This window comes from Passer montanus, unplaced genomic scaffold (genome assembly GCF_014805655.1).
Source record: "Passer montanus isolate IOZ18808 unplaced genomic scaffold, ASM1480565v1 scaffold148, whole genome shotgun sequence".
NCBI lineage: Eukaryota > Metazoa > Chordata > Aves > Passeriformes > Passeridae > Passer > Passer montanus.
In genome coordinates, this window is record NW_024361829.1 from 651,449 (window position 1) to 675,207 (window position 23,759).

Below are 23,759 nucleotides of genomic sequence, written 5' to 3' on the forward strand. Positions count from 1 at the left end.
CCAGGTGGGACACGGAGGAGCTCCCTTCGCTGGGATTTTCCTCCTGGGGATCAGGGATGTGTTGTGGTGGGAGCAGGGATCACCCTGAAGGTCCCTCCCTGTGCCTCTCCTCGAAGGGAGGAGAGAAAGAAAAGGAAAATCCATGGAAAATCCCTGATTTTCAGTGCTGGGGACAGCTCTGCAATGAGGACCTTGGGGATCTCCCTGTCCTGTAGGATCCGGGGGTTTTGTGGAATAAGGAGCCAGGGCTTCTCTGATGTATCCCGTGGTTTTATCTCCAGCTGCCCAGGATAGCAGCAATTCTCAGGGGAAAATTCCCTCACCCCAGGCATTCCCAGCATCTCCTGCTCTCCTTCCCTGCTCCCGGGTGGGGGAGGCTCTTCCCCTCCTGCTGTGCTTTGGCAGAGCTTTGATTCCCCCTCCCCTCCCAAATCCATTTTTCTTGGCTTCCTCATGGAAGATGTGTCACCTTTCCCTCCTGCCCTGCCCACGTCGGGTGTTTTTCCATCACCTGGAGCTCCCTGACTCCGGCCCTGGGAACATTCCCCTGCCCAGACTGAGCTGGGGCTTCACCAGCTCGGGGGGAGCTCCCCTCCATCCCCAAATCCCCTTTGTTCCCCAGTTCTTGCCGTGCCCTTTGGGGTGTTTTTGAGGGCACTTTGTTGATGTAATCCCACCTTTGTCCTCCTGTGTGGCAGCAGCTCTCTGGTCAGAGAGCAGGCACAGAATTTCCCAGAAAAATCCTGGGGAACTGTGAGAAGCTGTGGGAATCTTAGAGGGAAGAATTAAAATTATTATCTCTCTTTCTGTAACCATTGTTTATAGATGTGGTTCTCCAGAGTGTGCTATTGATAGCTCACCAAAAGTGTGAGAGGTTTTCCCTTTCAGACCAATCAGGTCTTAGGCCCACCATTGTTTCTCTAAGAACTGTAGATTTCTAATTAAAAAGTGTCTTTCATGCCCCCTGATGAGGGAGTCAGTGCTAATTATTACCCGGCTGGGGGCCTGCTGCCACACTCTGGTGGCTCGGGACAGATTTGGCTGCACACCCCGGGACTGAGCAGGGAATGGCCCCAGGATCCAGCCCTGTGCCTGGAATTAACCCTCTCTGAGCTGGATTTCCCCAGGATCAGGTTTGGCTGGAATTACCTTTATCTGTGCTGTGATTCTGCACAGAGCAAGGAAAAATCCATGGAAACTTCTGTCCGAAAACTCTGCAGTGCCTGGGCTGGATTAAACAAGATTAAAGATTATCTCTGGATTTTCAGCCAGCTGCTGTTCCTGCTGGAAAAGCCAGTAAAGCAGCCAGGAGTGCTTTCCCTGCCCTTCTCCTTGGAGAGGCTGGGAATGCTGGCATGGAATGTTCTTCTCCTGCCAGCTCCTGCCTCAGGAACTGCATTTCCCAAGGGTTTCCCTGGTTTTAAACTGGGATTAAACACAGGGATGGCTCCACACTGACCTGGATAAAGGAGGAGCCCAGGGACACCCTGGAGCAGCCTCATTCCTTGTGGGAATTTTGCAGGGCCTGGTAACATTATTATTATTACTATTATTATTATTAATAATAATAATAATAATAGTGTTTTCACCTCTGATTTTCTCCCCATCCCCAGCCAACTCCCTGCTTTATTGTGATCCCAATGTTCCAGTTCTGCTGGGAGTGAGAAGCACTGTGGGGTTCGCAGGAGCTCCTCAGAGCCCATTAAAGGCTCTTTAGAGCCCAGGCTTTCTCCTCGTTCTGTGAGAATTGCGAGCTGAGTGTGGCCAGGCAGCCCTGCAAGGGAAGGTTCACTCCGAGGTTAATGCACTTCATCCATCACTTGAAATTCCTGGTGTTTTTTCCAGCTGAGGCACCAAGTTCATCCAGGCAGGAGCTTGGGGAAAAACAAGGTCCCCTGGATTGAGGGGAAATGCACATTTTGGGAACTTTTTTGGCAAAAAATAGGGCAGAAAAATAGGATTTTTCATGAAAATCCTGGCTGTTCATCCTGGAATGGGATGAAGCTCCCTGGGGGAGTTCAGTGCCTGTGCTGAGCCCATCCTGCAGTGTCCTCAACTCCCCCATCTCAGGGGATGTCATGAGCTCTGTCCTTCTCATTTTCCTGTTATTCCCAGCTCAGCTTTGGCTTTTGGGATACTGGAGCTTTTCCTTGTTGTTCCTTTGGCATCATCCAGCCTGGTCCTGAGCCCTGATCCCATTCCCTTCCCCAGCCCTGATCCCATTCCCTTTTCCAGCTCTGATCCTGTTCCCTTTCCCAGCCCTGTCCTGAGCCCTGATCCCATTCCCTTTCCCAACCCTGATCCCATTCCCTTTCCCAGCTCTGATCCTGTTCCCTTTCCCAGCCCTGTCCTGAGCCCCTTCCCATCCTGATCCCATTCCCTTTCCCAGCCCTCCTTTCCCCCCTATCCTGAGACCTGATCCTCTTCCCTTCTCCAGCTCTCTTCTGAGCCCTGATCCCGTTCCCTTTCCCAGTCCTGATCCCATTTCCCTTCCCATCCTGATCCCATTCCCTTTCCCAGCCCTGATCCCATTCCCTTTTCCAGCCCTGATCCCATTTCCATTCCCAGCCCTTTCCCAGCCCTGATCCCATTCCCTTTCCCAGCCCTGATCCCGTTCCCTTTCCCAGCCCTGATCCCATTCCCTTTCCCAGCCCTGATCCCGTTCCCTTTCCCAGCCCTGATCCCATTTCCCTTCCATTTCCCTTCCCAGCCCTGACCCCATTCCCTCACCCCTCCTGCAGCAGGACCTTGGAGCAGACCCGAGTCCTGGGTGCTTCCATCCCATCCAGCCTGTTCCTCCAGAGGAGCAGGGATGGATTTGTTCCCTCCAAGCCTTCCCTGGGAGTGGGGCTGGGCACTCCTGGGTTCCAGTCCAGGCTGGGGTGCGGGGGATGAGCAGCATCCCACAGAGCCCTGGTGTGGGAGCCACTCTGGGCAGGGCTGGGATGGTTTTAGCACCCATTGAGAAGGGATTTGGGATTAGAGTTTTTGTCTGCTGGCAGATGGGAATGGGAAGGAGTTGGGGATCCTGGGATTCAGTGCTCTGGTGGGGACAAAGGGACATCCCCAAGGTCCTGGAGGAGTCAGAGGATGGAGCTGAACAGAAATTCTGGGGCTTCTCGGCTCCTGGTGGGTATTTCAGGGGGATAGAAAGGGATTGTTTTGTCAGTGGGATCCAGTTCCTCAGGGGAGGTTTGGGGAGACTCATCCAGCTCCAACCTCTGCTCCCTGGGACAGGGACAGCAGCCAGGGAACTGCAGCTGTGCCAGGGGATTTGGGAGGGACATAAGGGAAAGGTTCTTCCCCGGAGGGTGGAATCAGCACTGGAACAATTTCTCAGGCAATGATCCCGGCCCTGAGGCTGCCAGAGCTCCAGGAGCCTTTGGACACTGCTCCCAGGGGTTCCCTGTGCAGGAACAGGGGCTGGACTGGGTGATCCTGGGGCCTTCCCAGCTCAGGATATTCCAGGATTCTGCTCTTTCAGGGACTGAAATTCTCCTTTGGCCACTGTCCCAGGGGGGAGCTGCCCACAGGGACACAGTAAAAGAAAGAAACTGGGGGAATGCTTTTGCTGGACAGGAAAGACAGGATTGGGGTCTGGCTGTTAAACACTGGAATGAGTGCCTGGAATTTGGCCAGGGAAACATCCCTGATGTGAGAGGCTGGAGTGGAGATCCCTGGAGAAACCCCTGCGTGTGTGGGGACAGTGGGGACAGAGGAGGCTGCTCTGCCCCCGGGCTCAGTATTTGGGAAGTGTTTTATGGAAGCAGGGGGAAAAACAGGGAAAAGTGCTCATCCCAGGCAGTGACCCCAGCAGCAGCAGAAGGATCATTGAGCCCTTGGCTGAGCAGGGTGAGAGGTTTGTGTGCTCAGCACTGGGACAGCAGCTTGGAATGGGAATTTGGGAGTTTGAACTTGGAGTTACTCACAAGGCCTGGGGGAAATCAGCTCCAGAGCCCTTTGGGAATCAGAACTGTGGAATTATTTGTGTTGGAAGGGACCTTAAAGCCCACCCAGTGCCAGCCCTGCCATGGCAGGGACACCTCCCACTGTCCCAGGCTGCTCCAGCCCCAGTGTCCAGCCTGGCCTTGGGCACTGCCAGGGATGCAGGGGCAGCCCCAGCTGCTCTGGGAATTCCAGCCCAGCCACACAGGGAAGGATTTTCTCCCAATAGCCAGGGCTTGTGGTGATGTGGGACAGGCCCTGGAGCAGCCCCAGGAGCTCGGTTCTCTGTCCTGAGCTCCAAGAGCAGTTTGATATTTAGCAGAGCTCTGAGCTGGGCTCTGCTGGCTCCAGGCAGGATTTTCCTGCCTCCCAGAAATGGCAATTCCTTGCACAGAGTTCCCTGGGCTCTGAAACCAGAACAACCTGGGCAGTTTTCTGTGCTCAGTGTTGGTGCTGAGCTCATTCCATGGGCAGGATTTGCAGAGCTCCCTTCCAGAGGAAATGGCCATGGATGCCTCAGGGGTCCAGGGGTGGGGTTGGGAACTCCCTGGATGGTTCCCAGTTCCTGGCAGGGCAAGGTTCCATGCAGGGACTCATTCCCAGGGCTCCCGAGGGAAAAGGCAGCAGGAAAAGCTGAGGGAACTGTGGTTCCATCATTCCCACAGCCTGGGAAGGGATTCAGGGACAGGGTTGGAGCCTCCTGGGCACCAAAGGGAGCCCCAGATCCCAGCTCAGCTTCCCAGATCAGGGAAGGGCTGAACATCCCCCAAGGAATTCTGGGGGGTTTTGTTGGTTTTTTTGAAATAAAATTTGCAAAACCTGCTCAAAGGCAAGCACTGCTCCTGGGGCATTCCAGGGGGGGAACCTCAGCCACGGGTTTTCCTTGGAATTAGGGAAGAGCCTCAGAGCCCTGGAGTTAATTTGGGAGTTTGAACTTGGAGTCAGTGCAGCTCTTGAGTTGGGGTTAATCCAGTTTATGCTGAGGTGCAGGAGGAAGGGGATTTTGTGTCCTTGCAGCATCTGTGGGACCTGGCAGCATTAATTGAGATTAATTGTTCTGGCTGATTAGCCCAAATCACTCTGGGAGATTTACAAAACACTTGGAAACCTTCTCTGGGTGGATTTTGTGTGTTTGCTTTCCTTCTAGTCTGTGTTTTGGATAAAAGAGTTGGTTTGCATGGCCACCAAACCCAGGAAGAGCCACAGAGAGCTCCCAGGCCAGGGGGGAAGGGGAGGGAACAGAGCTGGTTCTTGATCATAAAAAAAATTAACTTTTTGATCCCATTGGTGCAGATTCCCTGGGTTTATCTGAGGATTAGGATAAGGCTTCTTAAACCTGCAGGTCCTCAACCCCAGATCAGCTTTTCCTGGGATGAGCAGGATCAGGGAGCTCCTGGGATCTTCAGGGCTGGGAAATGTCCTGGCGTGATGGGAATGTGAGAGGGACAGAGAGGAGGAGCAGAGGGAGAGGGAGGTGACAGTGGCACCACCACAGGCTCTGCTGGCCCTGAGAACTCCAGAAATTAAACTAGAACCTCAGCTAAAACTCTGGGGACAGAAGGGCTTCAAAGGAAAGAGCTTTCCTTGAATCTCTGAGTCTGGAGGCTCCCAGCCAGGAATTCCTCCCCAGTCTCCCATCCATCCCTGCCCTCTGGCAGTGGGAGCCATTCCCTGTGCCCTGTCCCTCCAGGCCTTGTCCCCAGGCCCTCTCCAGCTCTCCTGGAGCCCCTTCAGGCCCTGCCAGGGGCTCTGAGCTCTCCCTGGAGCTTCTCCCCCAGGTGAGCCCCCCCAGCTCTCCCAGAGCCCAGCTGTGCTCCCAGTGAACATTCCCTGGCTCCAGAGGGGCTCCAGCCCTCGGATCAGCTCCACATGGACTCTCCACCCCCTTGGTTTTCAGGGGTGTCAGGATAACCAACCTGAAATTCCATTTCTTTGAATCTCCTGGGAAAGTTTTGGCTTGGATAACAACTCCAGGAATAAAAAAATCCTCCTTTTGGACTTCCTGGCAGCCTCCCCACCTTCCCAGCCAGGAATTCCTCCCCAACATTCCATCCATCCCTGCCCCTGGCAGTGGGAGCCATTCCCTGGTCCTGGTCCCTCACCCAGGGCAGACCCTGCAGCCTCAGTGTCCTTCCCCTCCAGGCCTGGCTGCTCAGAGCCACCCCAGGACTGTCCTGGTGCTCTGCAGGGCAGGGAATTCCAGCAGCCAGAGCTGTTCCCATGGAATTCGCACCACTGGAGCTGGAGCATCCCCTCTGCAGCTCCCCGGGGGTGTGGGGCAGGAGCTGGGAGAGCTGCCCTGGGACCCCAGCAGGGATCCTGTCCTAGCTGAGATGGAGACAACACAAAGCAACACACTCAGTGTTCAGAAGGCCTCAAACTGTTTTTATTATAGCCTGCATGCTTTCTGTACATTCTTACAAAAGTCATCAGTTTACACTTTACTCATTGGTCACCAAAGTTCTCATTGGAATAGGCAGTGCAGGTTTCTCTTATTTCTCCTTCTTTCATTCTTGGTTTATATGTCAAGAACCTTGGTAGGAAATTGTTTCAGGGGCAAACATGGATCCTCTTCTCAACCTTCTCTCTGGCTCACAGAAGTCATGGCAAAACCTCTTCCACAATTGGTGTGCACTCTGGCTGCAGCCCCCAGGGTGCCCCAAATTAAATCTCACACGGTGTCGTGGTAGAGATGGAGACAGCACAAAGCAACACACTGCATTTCCAGAAGGCTTCAAACTGTTTTTATTATGGCATGCATGTTTTTATAATTCTTACACAACTCATAAATTTACACTTTACTCATTGGTTACCAAAGTGCTCATTGGAATAGGCAGTGCAGGTTTCTCTTATTTCTCCTTCTTTCATTCTTGGTTTATATGTCAAGAACCTTGGTAGGAAATTGTTTCAGGGGCAAACATGGATCCTCTTCTCAAACTTCTCTCTGGCTCACAGAAGTCATGGCAAAACCTCTTCCACGGTTGGTGTGCACTCTGGCTGCAGCCCCCAGGGTGCCCAAATTAAATCTCACACGGTGTCATGGTAGAGATGGAGACAGCACAAAGCAACACACTCCACTTCCAGAAGGCTTCAAACTGTTTTTATTATGGCATGCATACTTTTTATAATTCTTACACAAGTCATAAATTTACACTTTACTCATTGGTTACCAAAGTGCTCATTGGAATAGGCAGTGCAGGTTTCTCTTATTTCTCCTGCTTTCTTTCTTGGTCAACGGCCTTGGTAGGGAATTCTTTCAGGGGCAAACATGGATCCTCTTCTCAAACTTCTCCCTGGGTCGCAAAAGTTGCTGTAAAACATCTTCCACAGGATCTGACCCCATGGAATGCTGCGAGCACTCCTGCACTCCCAGGGGAGTCCTGGAAGTCCTGGAATGCCAAGAGGAGCAGGGACATCCCTGCCATGGTCACACCTCCACACTCTGGGAGTCCTCACAGAGGGGAGGGAGCTGAATCCTGCTGGAACGAGGAGAAGGAATTCCAGAATTCCGCACTGGGGAATGAGGAGAAGGAATTCCAGAATTCCTCACTGAGGAATGAGGGGAAAGAATTCCAGAATTCCTCACTGGGGAATGAGGAGAAGGAATTCCAGAATTCCTCACTGAGGAATGAGGAGAAGGAATTCGAGAATTCCTCACTGGGGAATGAGGAGAAGGAATTCCAGAATTCTACACTGGGGAATGAGGAGGAGTTTCAGAATTCCTCACTGGGGAATGAAGAGAAGGAATTCCAGAATTCCTCACTTGGGAATGAGGAGAGTTTCAGAATTCCTCACTGGGGAATGAGGAGAAGGAATTCCAGAATTTCACACTGGGGAGGAGAAGGAGTTCTAGAATTCCACACTCCATCTGTGTCACCGCTGCCTCCCAGGCTGGGATGGCCTCCAAGGATCTGCTCACAATTCCAATCCTGGCATCTCCAAGGATCACAATTCCAGCCCTGGGAATGTCCCAGCTGGACAGGCTTGGAGCAGCCTGGGAGGATCTACTCACAATTCCAATCCTGGGATCTCCAAGGAGCACAATTCCAGCTCTGGGATCTCCAAGGATCACAATTCCAGCCCTGGGAATGTCCCAGCTGGACAGGCTTGGAGCAGCCTGGGACAGTGGGAGGTGACCCTGCCATGGCAGGGGTGGAATGGGATGACTTTTAAGGTCTGTCCTGTGGGAAATGGATTTGTGGGGAATTCTCCAAGCCTGGCAGAAGGCTCACACAGTGAGCATCTGTGTGCAAACCTGGAGAGAAGAAATGCTGACTTAGAAATGCCATGGAACAGGACAGGCATTGCTGAGAGAGAAATGGAACTAGGAACAAGTTTCAAAGGATGGCCTTGAAAATAACACAAAATACTTTGGAGGAACAGAACTGTGAAAGATGCATTGTAGTAGGAGCCACCAGGGGTAGTTTGAGATGATTGGCATTAAGGCATTTACAGCATGGTGTGGCCAAGAAACACAGTGCATTGTAATTAGGAAATAATTGGCTTCCGATTGTGATAGTGTGAATTACAACATCTGTATTGTCTCACCTTTCACATGAGACTGAAAATGGAATAAAAGTTTTTAAAATGCCTCTCAGCTGCCTCATGTCTGGGTCAGGAAAGGGCTTTATCTGACACCTCTGACCCAAACCCTTCCATGATTCCCTGGTTCTCCCATCTCTAGGTCAGGAAGGGGCTTTATTTGACACCTCTGACCCAAACCCTTCCATGATTCCCTGGTTCTTTGCTGCCTTTCCAAAGTTCCCTTCCCAAATGCTGGAGCCATCACAGGAAAATGAAAAATAATTCCCTGTGCTTGAGCATCTCCCACTAAAGTGTCAGGAGGGGCACTTTTCTGATGGGAATATCTTTTCTATGATGGGAATATGTATTCTATGATGGGAATATATTCTTATAATGGGAATATCTTCTCTGTGATGGAAATACCTTTTCTATGGACTGCAGAGGGAATTGAAGAGCCTGGAAGGTGGATCCCAGAATTCTGGCCTGGTTATTCCAACAAATCCCTTGGAAAGGGCACAGAACCATCACTGACCACGTGGCTGTGGTCACTCAGAGTGACCCTGGTGGCCAGGCTGGCCCTGGGCTGGCTGGGGACAGGCTGAGCTTTCCCTCATTCCCAAATATTTCATTTGGGCCTTACTGAGGGAAGGGAAGGGAAGGGAAGGGAAGGGAAGGGAAGGTTAGGTTTCCAGGGATGATTTCCAGTGGAATGGGGCTGTTTCTGGTGCATGTTTCCAGTGGATCTTTGCAGTGGATATGGCTGTTTCTGGTGGGTTTTCCAGTGGATGTGGCTAGCTTTACTGCATGTTTCCAGTGGCTCTTTCCAGTGGATTTTTAGTGCTTCACTCCCTGTCTGAGGACAGGGAGCTGCTTTTCCTCCAGGGAAGGCAGCAGCTGGAGTTGTCCCACTGGGAATATTTGGAGCTGTTTGTCCTTCCCATGGAGCTGACACCTCCTCCTGCATCTGTGGAATGGCTGGGAATTCCAGGGAATGGCCCCAAAGCTCCAGCCATGAAATGATTTTATAGCAGGGAGCAAACTGCAGGAGCCTCCCCCAGGGTCCCAGTGCCCAGGGGCTGGGGAGGGGCTGGAATCTGTGCCTGAGGAGCCTGGGTGGCCAGGACAGCCCAGCTCCAGAGCGTTTCCCAGTCCCTTTGGATTTGGGATGCTGCTGGATGGGTTTAAGACATGTGGGAGATGCTCAGTCCCTATTTTCTGCAGGATTCCCGTGGTGCAGGATATCCCTGCACAGCTGAAGGGTTTGGGATTGACACGGACACTCCAGCTCCAGGTGTTCTATCTCCCCTTTTTCCTCAGGTTCCCTGGCACTGCAGGGGATGGGCACTGAGGGGATCTGGGGGCTGCTCTGGGACCCTCACAGGAGTTTTGGGACACTGGAATGTTGGAATGTTGTCAGTGCCAGAGCTGGGCACAGAGTTCAGCCGAGGGAACGCACAGGAGCTAATTAAGGGAATCAGTGGGGATGGATGGGGAGCACAGATTGTAATTAGGATCCAAATTAACCCCAGCCCAGGAGCCGTGCCTGGGGCTGGGATGGGGCAGGGCTGGAACCACCCTCACCCTCCCTGGCTCCTCTTCCTGCTCCATCTGCTGCTTCCCCAGGGCCTTTTCCAGGTGCCTGTGGCCTCGTGTGACCCAGCCAGCCCCAGGTGGGGACATCAGCCTGAGGTGTCCCAGGCCAGCCACCTCTAGCCACCCCTTTGCACATTCCAGGTGATGTCAGTTTTGTGCTGGGGCCTGGATTTTTATGGATTTTTAATTTATTTTAAATTTATTTTTATGGATTTTTATAAGATGAGAAACTTTTTGTTAAAAAGATCCCACTCTTCCCCCAAAATCTTCCCAAATCCCAGAAAACCAGAGGACATGTCCTGTTCAGTGGTCCCTGATGGTGTCACCTGGTCACAGGTTGGACTCTGTGACCTTGGAGGGCTTTTCCAACCTCAGTAACTCCATGTTCTGCCAAAAAGAGCCTTGGGTCCTGTGGGAGATGGGAGTATCCAGGTGTTGTTCCCAACAACCCATAAATTCCAGTGAGCCCCAGCTCCTGTCCTGCATCCCTTTGCTCTGTGTGGAGGGAACCAGGGACTGATGAATCAAAGAGAGCAGCACTTCCCTTGGCTTGTGGACCAACAGAATTCCCAAAGATTTGGAACTTCTCCATTGGAGTTGATCCATTTGGTGCCGGAGTTTTGGGGCTGTATTTCCTGTTAAACACCCACCCAAGGGAGATGAATTGGAGCTGGAGAGGGAATTTTATGGATTTATGGCAGCTCTGAGGAGTCCTCCCTATTCCCACAAATCCTGGCACCAATGGGACATTCCAGGGAGGGTCTGATGGCACAAATCAGGAGAGAATGGGAATATCCCTTAGGGAATTAAACATGGAGCCAAGGGCTCCTCTGCCAGTGTTTAACTGGAGTTGAAGGCTGGGAACTGTGAGCCACTGGGAATGTTTGATGCCATCCCATAAAACAGACAGATTGGAGAGAGCTGGGCATGTCCAGTGGCAAAAGCTGGATTGGGAGGGAGGGATGGATGTGCTGGGAATGTTGTGTGTTCAGAGCAGCTGTGGCAGTGCCAGCTGGACAGGCAGAAAGGGGCCTGGGGGCACTGAGGGACAGCAGCTGGATTGGATTTGGGCTCCTCGTTTGGGAAGAACATTCCCATCACTGCTAGGAATGGGGTTGATCTGCCTTCAGGGCTCAGTCAGGACTGCAGGCTCAGCCTGGCAGGGAAGCTGCTGCAGGGGAGCCTCGGCTGCCTTCCCTGGCAGCACTGTCTGACAAATCCCCACGGGAACCTCAGCCTTGGAAAACCCTCTCCTTGTAAACACGGCCCTGACAAGTTCCCTGGCTGTGCTTCCCTGGCTCCGCGGGGAGATCAGAGCCGGCAGGGAGGGAGGATGAGCGTTCCCATGTCTGACATGGCATTCCTGACAGCACCAACAAACAGCGATTTACCCGTGCACAGGGAGCACTGCATTCCCTCCTGCATTTTGTTCATTTTTGGATGAGCTTTGCCTTATGGTCAGGTGAAGGTGACCCAAATCCCCTTTGGAATTGATGACTCTGGGATTTTTGCATTCTCCCAGTGGTTTTGTAGGATTGGGGTGTGGATAATGCATGAAAAGGATGCCCTAAAGGCTGGGCTTGCATCCCCCGTGCTGGGATTGGCCTTGGATTCCTTCTCTCTGCCCTTTGTTGGGAAAGGACATTAAATCCTTTCTGTCACTTCTAGGAGTTCCCTCCTTGCCAAGGGTCAGCCCCCCTGGAAGGGGATTCCCTTGGGATCCCTCAGACCCCTGTGGGCACCTGCTGGGATTTTCTTCCCATCCTTCCATTTTAAAGAATGTCCCACTGCCTCCTGCCTGGGAGGACTTGGGATGGAGACTGGGATGGAGTCTGGGATGGACTGGGATGGAGTCTGGGATGGAGACTGGGATCAACTGGGATGGAGACTGGGATGGAGACTGGGATGGACTGGGATGGAGACTGGGATGGAAATTGGGATGGGCTGGGATGGAGATTGGGATAGTGATTGGGATGGACTGGGATGGAGACTGGGATGGAGATTGGGATGGTGATTGGGATGGACTGGGATGGAGACTGTGATGGAGATTGGGATGCACTGGGATGGAGATTGGGATGGACACTAGGATGGAGCCATCCCTCTATCCAGGTGCCATCAGGACAGGGCTCTGTGCCACCCCCGGTGCAGTGGGAGAGCTGGGAGCCCTGGGAAAGGATCTCTCTGGCAAAGCCCAGGGAATAAAGTCTTTTCTCCTCCTAAACAGGATCTTTTCCCCATCCTCTCCTGGATATTCTTGCACAAACACATCCCAGTTTTTCATCTCCACGTTCCCCTTCTCCTGGACCCATCTTGAAAATTGCTGTGTTTTCTTTTTTTCCCACTCTGCATGAATACCTTGGATGTGGCTTGCTGGGAAATGTCTTTCTGGGCCTTTGTGTCCCACAGTTGTGAGAAATGACTGCACAGGATTCCAATTCCCTCTTTTTCCTTGGTTTTACCTCCATCTGGCACCTCCTTCCTGCCTTACCAGCGTGCCCTTGCCTGCATCTCCGTCTGTATTTGGAAAAGTCATTCTCAGGCTTTCAATGAGTTCCTTTTCCCATCATTTTTCTCTGGATTGAAGGGCAAATTTCTCAGCAGGAATGGTGTTTCTGTGCATCCGGGTAGAAGCTGGAATGCCTCATTTTCCATTACTCTGGGCAGGCCTCTGGAATGCCAGCCTGGCCCTGATGGATTCACAGGCAGCAGGATTTGTTTGTCCAGGGCTTTCTTGGAGCAGGTGGTGGTGGTGTCTGCTTTGTTCTGGAATCTGTTTGGGATACCCCTGAGTTTTAACTTCCCAAAATGAACATTTTCCTTGGGCTTCTCTTGGCTAAGGAGGGGCTCAGGAAGTCACTCCAAGGCAGTTCATGGATTGGACTCCATCCTCTCAAAGGCTTTTCCTAACCTAAACAATTCCATCAAATCCCATTCCACAGGTTTAGAATTATTTCCCTTTATGCCCAAGCAGGGATTTTCCAAGGAGCTGTCAAAAGCCCTGTGCTCCATCAGAGGGAACAAATTGGAATTTTTATGGACTACTCTGAGGGAACGTGTCTGGAATTTTGTTTCTGGTCCTTTTTATTGGAAGTTAAAGCATTGCCAAGAGCCAGGAGGATTTTTTCCCCTTCAGCCACACAAATTGAGCTTAAGTCATCCTGCTCTGCTCGTGTTTGCTGCCTCCAGTGAATCCCAGCAGCTCCTGGGTTTATCCTGATGATCTGATTGTGAGTCCTATCCTGTTGTCAGGGAGCCTGAAAACAAGAGAAGACTGGAAAAAACAATGTTGTGTTTTCCCAGAGAATCTCTCCCAGCAAAGGGGAGAGGAGCAGGAACATCCTCGGGAGGGGCTGAGGAGCAGGAGAGGGGCAGGACACAGGGGATGGCTTCTAAGAGGGCAGGGATGGATGGGATACTGAGGAGGGATCCTGGAGGAATTCCTCCCTGGAGGTTGGGAAGGGGCTGGAATGGAATTCCCAGAGCAGCTGTGGCTGCCCCTGGATCCCTGGCAGTGCCCAAGGCCAGCCTGGGACAGTGGGAGCTGTCCCTGCCATGGCACTGGGTGATCCCTAAGTCCAAATCCAAACCATTCCATGACTCCATTGATCCTGGAACACCACAGTCCCATTTATTGGGAGTTGGAATGAATGCACATGGATATCTGGACTTGGAAATAGCTTTAAATTACATTGGGAATAATTTCTTGTATCTTCTTTGGGAACACCGGGAATCCCTGTGCCTGAGAGGTCCCATGGTTGTCCTTTCCCAGTCCCCATGAGGTCTCTTTCCTTGGGATTGTGATTCCAGCCCTGCTGCCCCTGTCAGGTTCCATCTTTTCCTTGATAAACACATCCTAACAGGAGCTTTTACAGGGAATTTTTACAGTCATATAAAACTACCCCATCAAGTTGCCTGGATTTATTTGCCTGCAGACTCCAAAATCAATCCCTGGGCTGTTGTTCCCATTCCAGCCTTGTTGTTTCCCTCTGATTTTCCCCACTGCAGCTTTTTCTCTTTGCTGGATTTTAAATTCCCCTCATTAGGAATTTTTAACTTCTGCCTTCAGAGCCTATCTGGGAAAACACATCCATGGGGCTGCTTCCAGAGGCTGAGCTTCTCTTTCCAGCCTGAGCTTGTTTAATCAGTTAGGAAAGTATTAAAATGGGATTTTTTTATTTGGATATCAAATCCTTTTTAAAGGATGTATTGTTTTTCCCCTCACAAACACTTCCTATTTGAATTCAAATATTTTTTCCTTTCTCTCCCATCCCACCTGCTTCCCTGGCACTTGGATTAGTCAGGATATGTCAATATTTGAGGGAATAAATCGCTGCTGGCTCCAGCTTCTGTTTGGGTTTCTGACTCATCTTGGGGTCAAATGAGCTCAGCAAATGTGGGAGAGATTCCAGAGGGACTGGAGTGGTTCTCCCCTGGCTCCCGTGCTCCAGTTGCTGGGGTTTACTGGTTCTTACTGGTTCCCAAACTGGGCTTTCTGGAGCCTTTATCCCAGGAAGTTCTGGATGCCCCCGGGCTGTCACTGCAGGGCAGGGGGGGGTTGGTTGGGGTTAAATCTGGGATTTCTGGGCATTTTCCCATTCCAGGGGGATCCTGAGCTGAGCCTGGGCCCTGAGTGTCACCAGCAGCAAAGGTGTGACATCTCTGCTGCCACCAGGAGCCTTGGGTTCCCACTGGGAATTCTGTGTTATCCACTGGGAATTCTGTGTTTTATCCCACTGGGAAATGCTGCGTTATCCACTGGGAAATCTGTGTTTTATCCTGCTGGGAAATCTGTTATCCCACTAGGAAATCTGCATTATCCTACTGCAAAAACTGTGGTTTTCCCACTGGGAAATCTGCATTATCCCACTGGGAAATCTGCGATGCTGCGTTATCCACTGGGAAATCTGTGTTTTATCCTGCTGGGAAATCTGTGTTACCCCACTGGGAAATTCTGTGTTTTATCCCACTGGGAAATCCTGTGTTATCCACTGGGAAATCTATGTTATCCCAGTAGGAAATCTGCATTATCCTACTGAGAAATCTGTGTTATCCCACTGGGAAATCTGCATTATCCCACTGGGAAATCTGCGTTATCCCACTGGGAAACCCATGTCTACTCTTCTTGGAAACACATGTCCACCCCGTTTCAAAACCTGTGTTCTTCATGTGTCCATCCCACGTGGAAACCAGTGTCCCTCCCTCTTGGAAATCTATGTGCACTCCACTTGGAAATGTGTCCATTCCTCCTGGAATCAATCCTGTGTCCATCCCACGTGGAAACTCATGTTTGCTCCCCTCAGAAACGCTGTGTGCCCCCCTGGAAAAGGACATGTTCCCTCCCTTGGAAACCCACGTGTCCTGCACCTGGAACCCTGTGTCCATCTCCCTGGAAAACCCCAGTTCTCCCACTGGAAAATCCCTGTTCTGCCACTGGGAAACCTGTGTTCTCCCACTGGGCCCATGTTTACTCTTCTTGGAAACACATGTCCACCCCGTTTCAAAACCTGTGTTCTTCATGTGTCCATCCCACGTGGAAACCAGTGTCCCTCCCTCTTGGAAATCTATGTGCACTCCACTTGGAAATGTGTCCATTCCTCCTGGAATCAATCCTGTGTCCATCCCACGTGGAAACTCATGTTTGCTCCCCTCAGAAACGCTGTGTGCCCCCCTGGAAAAGGACATGTTCCCTCCCTTGGAAACCCACGTGTCCTGCACCTGGAACCCTGTGTCCATCTCCCTGGAAAACCCCAGTTCTCCCACTGGAAAATCCCTGTTCTGCCACTGGGAAACCTGTGTTCTCCCACTGGGAAATCCGTGTTCCACACATCCCTCCTGGTGCCCCATGCCCACCCTGCACACATGTCCCCCCTGCTTTGCAGTGCTGGTGATGCCTGGAAGTTCCACCTGGGCTTTGCCAGGAGTTTCTATCAGGAATCCTCTTCAAATAAGACTGAAAATGAACAAAATTATGGAGGAAATCTTTCCTAATTTCCCCAGGTGTTTTTAACTCTTCCTATTTTCCAAGCAGTGGCAAAGGGAGGAATGAAGGGGATATTGGATTTTTAATGCTAGGAGAGCATTCCCATGGCCTAAATAGGCTGAGACTCCACCCAAAACTAGGGAATTGTGTGAATTTTTAGCAGGAGCTTAAGGCCAGTGTCTGTCAGAGCTTGGACTGACTGGAATGACTCCAGGAGCTTTTGAGCTTTCCCTCCAAACAGCTTTTCCTTCCCTCTCTTACTTTCCAGAAGGAAAGCACAATGATTAAACAAATTATTAAACCTGGATGGATTTCTGTGGATATTTAGGAGGCTATTTCTGTGGATATTTATCTGCATATTTATGGGGATATTTTTGTGGATATTTCCCCCTGACCTGCAGCTTGTGGCTGTTTACCATCCCTCTGCCAGTTAGGAATGGGGGTTACTTCTGTGGGAAATATTCCCTAATTCCTCTCTTTTTTCCTCACAGGTGTTTACAAAATATGGGAAATGCTACATGTTTAACTCAGGAGAGGAGGGGCGGCCTCTCCTCACCACGGTGAAGGGGGGCACAGGGAATGGCCTGGAAATCATGCTGGACATCCAGCAGGACGAGTATCTGCCCATCTGGGGAGAAACTGGTAAGAGCTGCCTCTTCCTCGGGTGATTTCCTTGGAAAAACCATCCCATCCCATCCCATCCCATCCATCCATCCATCCCATCCCATCCCACCCCATTCATCCATCCATCATCCATCCGTACATCCCTCTATCCATTCCTCCATCCATCTATGATTCATCCATCCATCCATCCATGATTCATCCATCCATCCATCCCATCCTACTGTAATGCAATGCCACCCCACATCTGGGTATGATTGGCATCTGACTCCAAAGCTTTGGAATGCTGAATACTCGCTTTATTAAAACTATGTTATATTACATTATCCTGTACTATAACTACTACAAAGAATGCTAAAGAATGCTAAAAGAAAACTCATGACTGACTCCTGACAGTCAGGACACAGCTTGGACCTGATTGGCTAATTAACATAAACAATTCCACCAGAATCCAATCAAGCAATCACCTTGGGTAAGCAATCTCCAGAACACATTCCACATGAGCACAAACAGAGGAGCAGCAAATGAGATAAGAATTGTTTTGATCATTCTTCTCTCTGCTTCTCTCACAGCTTCTCTCTGTTCAGAGGGCATGTGAATACCACCCCACCCCATCCCATCCCATCCCATCCCATCCCTAAACCAGCTCTGGGAGCAGGTTCCTGCTCAGTCCAGGATGTGTCACTTTTCTCCCCGGGGTTTGTGGTGGCGCCTTGGGAGCAGTACTTTAGAGAGTGCTGGGCCTGGGTGTCCCAACCCCAAGGTTTGGAATGCCAGGCAGGAATGGCACTGCCTGTCCTGGGCAGGGGTGGCATTTGTGGATGACAGAAGTGTGGGGTCATCTTCAGAGGCTCCAGCACATCCCTATCCCCTGGAAAGGCATTTTTGGGAGGCTGTGTTCAAGGTGGACTCCAGCTGCTCTCTGGGTTTTCCTTCTCCTTGGAATTTGGGAATATTTGCTGCCCTCAGTTGTGTTTGCTGGGTTGGTGCTGTGTGGGTGGAGCAAGGACTGGGTTCCTTGGCTTTGGAGCATTTGGCGTGGCTGGAATCTGTGTAAGAATGAACGTGGCTGGGCTGAGCATCTCCAGAGGAGCTGGAACCCTCTGGTCCTGGAGCAGGAGGTGCTGACCAGGAGAGCTGGGCTGTGGGATGTGCCCAGGTCCCATGGATGGGGGTGCAGCTCCTGGAGTGGATGTGGGATTGTGGGGAGCGCTGTAATGAAGTGATCCTTGAATGAACCTGCTGCAGAAATGATGGGCAAGAGCACAGGGGACGGGATGGGGACAGTGCCACCAGAGCCACCCAGGCACAGCTGCCTTTAGCAGTGCCCAGCAGTGGTGGCTGCAGCTTTCTTGAACCCACAGTGACCTTTCAAACAAAGCATCCCGAAAAGCTGCTGGAAACCTTGCCAGGAGCTGTTTGTGTGGCAGGGCCCCATGGGGACATTCATCCAGGATGAATATCCTGTCCCTGGATTGATTTTGGATTCTCCTGGACCTGGGTTGTGTTGGGTTCTGTTGTCCCTGGGTTGATTTCGGATTCTCCTGTCTCTGGGCCTGGGCTGACATTCTGGGCTTGGATTGCACTGGGAGTTATTGAGGTCTCTTTAAACCTGGAGTTGTACAGGATTCAAGGAAGAACTCCATGAACAGGACTTTGATTTGCTGAAGGGATGAAGGAGAAGCTCCTGGGCTCATTCCCAGGACCCTTGGCCATGTTCTCTCCGGCCCAGGTAGACCTGCTTGCCCTCAGAGCTGGTGGAACTTTGATCTTTCATCAGGAGCCTGTTCCTCTCCCTCAGCAACTGGGACAGCCTGGGATGCTCTGGGGCTCCCTGGACACCGGCAGAATCCCAAATGGGAGCTCTGGTGGTTGAGAGTGGCTGTTGCCACGGCAACGCCTCACTCAGCTCTGCCGAGGTGAGGGAGGAGTTGATTATTTCCAAATATTTGCATAATAATTTCAGTGTGCTTGGAATTCCATCCCCTCGGTGCTGCCTCTGGGCTGGGCTCTCCAAGGGAAGGAGCTCCAGAATTCCAGCCCTGGAGCTGGGCATGGGGTGGGAAATGGATTTGTAGAGAGCTCTCAGAGCCTGACAGAAGGCCCACACAATGTGCATCCGTGTACAAACTTTGACATAAAAAATACTAACTTAAAAATACCATAAAATAAGAAAAATATTACTAAGAAAAAAAAAACAACTAAAAGTTTTAAAAAAATAGCCTTACAAATAAGACTAAATACTTTAAAGAAATAAAACTCTGAAAGATACGTTATAATAAGACCCGCAAAAATTTTAGATTATTAATTTTAAAACATCTACCACATAATATAACAAAAAACGAATAAACCAAAAAATACATATAGTATATTATATTATACTATAGTACAGTGCATATATTATATATACTATATATATTATATATGCTATAATATAATATTATATATTATACATATAGTATATTATAATTAAGAAACAATCAACTTCTAATTATAATAGTACAAATTATAACATTTACATTACCTCACCCTTCTCATGAGACTAAAAATAGAATACAAATTTTTAAAACACCTTTCACTTACCCATCTGTAACTCAAAATAAAAGTATTACCCAACAACCATGGTGTTCAGGAACAAACGGATGTGGGCAGAGGGAGATCCATGGGATGGTCTCCATTGTCACTGGGAGGGTGGCACAGGGAATTGTGGATCCCTGGCAGTGGCCAAGGCCAGGCTGTATTATTGTCACATTTTTTAACGAAGGGATGGGACTGCTTTTGTGCTAGGAACAATTTATTGCTCAGATAAACATCAGTCTCAGAGGCTGTGAGTGTCTCAGTTTGGAAGGCCAGGTGTCTGTAAGGAAGGCAGGAGCCTCCCCTGAAATGAAAAATGTAAACCTCCTCCCTCCAAATTGCTATCAATTTGAAATTAAGGGGCTCTCAGGCAAAGATATGGGAGCAGGAATAACAGTTCTTTATTAGGGAAGAAAATCAAAAGATAAAATAAACAATGCACTAAACTAAAACAACACTGACAGAGTCAGAACACAGCCTGACACCCTGTGGGTCAGGGTGCTGGTAGCAGTCCCATTGGAATTGTGGCTGCAGCCCTCCTGCAGTGTCAGGTGTGGTTCTGCTGGAGCAGAGATCCTGGAGAAAGGTGGAGTCTGCCTCTGAAGCTCCAGTGGAAGAGGCAGCTGTTCCTCTGGGAATGCAGTGGAAAGGATTCTGTTCTGCTGTCCCAGGATCTCAGATTGTATCCAGGTAGGAATGCTTGGCTCCTCCCCTGTGCAGAGCATCTCCCAGTGGGGATTACGTAGTTTTATCAGTGACACTCACTGGCCATGAACAGAAGATAATTAATGATCAATGGCCCATGGACAGCAGAGATCTCCTGGAGGGAGGATTGGCTGTGAGAGAGACAAAGAAAACTGCCCCATGAACAGCAGATACCTGCCCCACTCTGACAGCTGGGGATAGAGCACACATTGCCTGGCACTGTGGGACAGTGAGGTTTAGAGGAGCAGGCACTCAGCCATAGCTCAGAGCAGTCACAAGTTCTTTCTTACAGGGCAATGCAGAGCTGTCTGTTCCAATGGACAGAAACCATAAGGTTTATTTTGCTTTTCTGACCTGTCACCTTTACTCACTTCTGCTGCACTGTGGATACTTTTACCCAATGGTGTCTGTCTCACACACAGATGCTTCTGTTACACTTCCTAAACTCTCAGCTACTCCACACAACCACACCCTACACTATAAACCCTTCACCATCTTGCCAATGCAGTGTCTCACTTAATTAAGGCATATTCTTTCTTACAACTATAGAAACAGAAGTTTGTTATGTTTCTGCTTAATACCTGTGTATTGTATTTTTACATCAATCCAAACTTCTCCCAAGGCTGCAGGTCAAACCCTCCTGTGTCTGTGGAAGTTTCTGTTTTTCCAATTCCCACAAGGCTGGAGCAGCCTGGGGCAGTGGAGGATGTCCCTGCCCAGGGTTGGGGGCACTGGAGGATGCTCAAGGTCCCTTCCAATCCCTAAAAATCCAGGATTCTCCAGCAGGAGGCAGGAGTAAGAGCAGTTTTATTGTATTTGCAGGGGTCCCCGTGGCAGGGAGGAATGATGAATCTGACTCCATGTTCTCAGAAGGCTAATTGATTACTTTATGATACTATATTATATTAAAGAATACGGTACTGTACTAAAGAATACAGAAAGGATACTTACTGAATGCTAAAAAGATAATAATGAAAACTCATGACTCTTTCCAGAGTCCCAACACAGCCTGGCCTTGATTGGCCAATGGGTGAAAACAACTCACAGCAGAATTCAATGGGACAATCACCTGTGGGTAAACAATCTCCAAACACATTCCACATGAGCACAACACAGGAGAAGCAAATGAGATAAGGATTGTTTTCCTTTTTTCTGAGGCTTCTCAGCTTCCCAGGAGAAATATCCTGGGTGAAGGGATTTTTTCAGAGAATGTGAATGCCACTCAGTTTCTCAGCTGTGTCGAGGGGCCTGGCTGCTGGGAAAGCAGGAGATGAAATTCCTGAAGCAAACAACCATCGAGATTCCCAATTATTTTTTTTTCAAATTCTTGCTGTTCAAGTGCCCAAACTGGATCCAGAGGATGCTTCAAGATGTGCTGAGTGCACCAGGATGGGCTGAAGATTCCTTAGAGCAGCTCCTGGCCAGGCCTGAGCTTCCAGCTCATCCTGGAGACCAGAGGGATTAATGGACAAAACATGAGAATGTTTTTCCATTATTTCCCTCACTGCCTGCTGAGGAAATCCCCTCTGGAATCATTGGGATTCCCATTTTTTTTTCTTTTTCAAATTCCGGCTATTCAAGTGCCCAAACTGGATCCAGAGGATGCTTCAAGATGTGCTGAGTGCACCAGGATGGGCTGAAGATTCCTTAGGGCAGCTCCTGGCCAGGCCTGAGCTTCCAGCTCATCCTGGAGACCAGAGGGATTAATGGACAAAACATGAGAATGTTTTTCCATTATTTCCCTCACTGCCTGCTGAGGAAATCCCCTCTGGAAATTCCAGGCTCCTGCTCCATCCCAGCTACCAAACCTGCTCCTGATGGCTGAAATATCCCTTGTTCTTGGCTCAGAAATCCAAAATGGGCTAGAAATGAAATTGCCCCTGTTAATTAAATCCAAACAATCTTTGGATTTTAAGGAAAATATCCCTCCCAGCAATTCCACTCATCCCACATCTCCATTCCCAGGGCCAATCCCAGCCTGGAGCAGCTCCTGTAAATCCCTGGGCACATGGGAGCAGCAGTTCCTGCTCCATCACTGCAGAGCCAAAATTGCTTTTCAAGCCCTGCCCTGGCTCTCTCTCCCCAGCTCCAGGAGAATGCCAGAGGCCCTGGGGAGCAATTCCCAAACCAGGAGTTCCTGGGGCTTGTGACCACCTCAAAGACCCAAACCCTGAGTAACCTTTGAGCTGCTGCTCTTCCCCAGGGATTGGTGCTGCTCAATCAAATATTAATTAATTTGTAGTGGCAGAATAATTTGGGGGCTGCTCTGGTCATCAGGGACTGCTGAGAGGTGGCAAACGTGGGCCAGGGAATGCTGGCTGGTTCAGGGAATGCTGGCTAATTAATTCAGGCATCAGGAATTCTGGCTAATTAATTCAGGGAGTTCTGGGTAATTTAGGAATCTTGCGTGATTAATTCAGGAATTCTTGTTAACTCAGGGAATCCTGGCTCTCCTCAGGAAAAGGGCCAGGACATTTTAGGTGACCCCAAGCAGCCCCTAAAGGTCCCCCTGCCTTGGGTGGGCTGATCCAAGATTTTCCTATTCCATGAAAACCAGCGACTTCTCCTGGCCTGAGCCCCTCTGGGTTATTCCTGCCCAGGCCCCTTTTCCTCTCTGGGCCCCTTTTATTCCCATTTTCAGAAGGATGAACAGCACTGAGCCCCTGGGTTTGGGGGATTTTCCCAGTTTTTGCTGCTGGGAATGCCCAGCCTCTCCAGGAGGCAGGATTGTCCCTGTGCAGCCCCAGCTGGGATGGCTTTTCCCAGCTGATTTTTAACCAAAACGACTTCTCTGGGAATTCCAGCCCCTCCCCACCTTCCCAACCAGGAATTCCTGCTCAATATCCCATCCATCCCTGCCTGGGAGCCATTCCCTGTGTCCTGTCCCTCCATCCCTTGTCCCCAGTCCCTTTCCAACTCTCCTGAAGCCCCTTTAGGCCCTGGAAGTTTCCCTGGAATTTCTCTACTCTAGAATTGTCCCCGAATTTTGTTCAACCAAAGGCTGTAAGAACAAATCAAAGGCAGGAAAATCCTTCCAGGGCTGTGGATGCTTCAAAAGCCTCCTTCAAAAAGAAAGAAAGAAAAAAGAAAAAAAAATAAAAGAAAAAAAAAAGGAAGCCCCGAATTCAAGGAAATGTTCATTGAAGGCAGACCTGAAGGAATCCAAACCCTCTGGCTTTGGGAATCTGGGAAAGCCAAGATAAGGCCCTGAAAATCAGCAGATGAAGCATTCAAATGAAATCTGCATTTCCAGCTTTCCTTGGAGCTTTGTTGCTGTCAAATGCCCACAGATGAAATAGGAGCCCTCAAAATAGCAGGGATGCATGAGATAAAGAAAAAAGAAAAAAAAAAATAAATAAAAAAAAAGGAAGCCCCGAATTGAATTCAAGGAAATGTTCATTGAAGGCAGACCTGAAGGAATCCAAACCCTCTGGCTTTGGGAATCTGGGAAAGCCAAGATAAGGCCCTGAAAATCAGCAGATGAAGCATTCAAATGAAATCTGCATTTCCAGCTTTCCTTGGAGCTTTGTTGCTGTCAAATGCCCACAGATGAAATAGGAGCCCTCAAAATAGCAGGGATGCATGAGAAAATATGGGGAAAAGTGGAAAAACATGAGAAAATATGGGGAAAACATGGGAAAAACCTTGGAATTTGGGGTGGTGCCAGCAAGGTGACAAAGTCTGGGGCTGTTCCCTGGCCCAGGAGCTCTAAAGGTGTTTGCAAACTTTGGATTTTTATTCCTGCTTTTTCCAAGGACTGGGAGTGAGGTCTCAGAGCCTCAGGTGAGGTTTGGGGGTGCTCTGGTTTCCCTTG

General features: G+C 50.0%; 1 protein-coding gene across 3 annotated transcripts in view; it reads left to right on the plus strand.

The window, feature by feature from the left end:
- LOC120498401 (acid-sensing ion channel 2) overlaps positions 1–23,759 on the plus strand; it is a 404,155-nt gene that overhangs the window by 347,248 nt on the left and 33,148 nt on the right. For all 3 annotated transcript variants that reach the window (XR_005626672.1, XM_039701060.1, XM_039701061.1), the window contains exon 2: positions 16,534–16,684. Coding sequence is in view for 2 of the 3 variants with exons in the window: in XM_039701060.1 (XP_039556994.1) it covers positions 16,534–16,684 (151 nt within the window). In the remaining variant the exon portion in view is untranslated. The remainder of the gene's footprint in view (positions 1–16,533; positions 16,685–23,759) is intronic.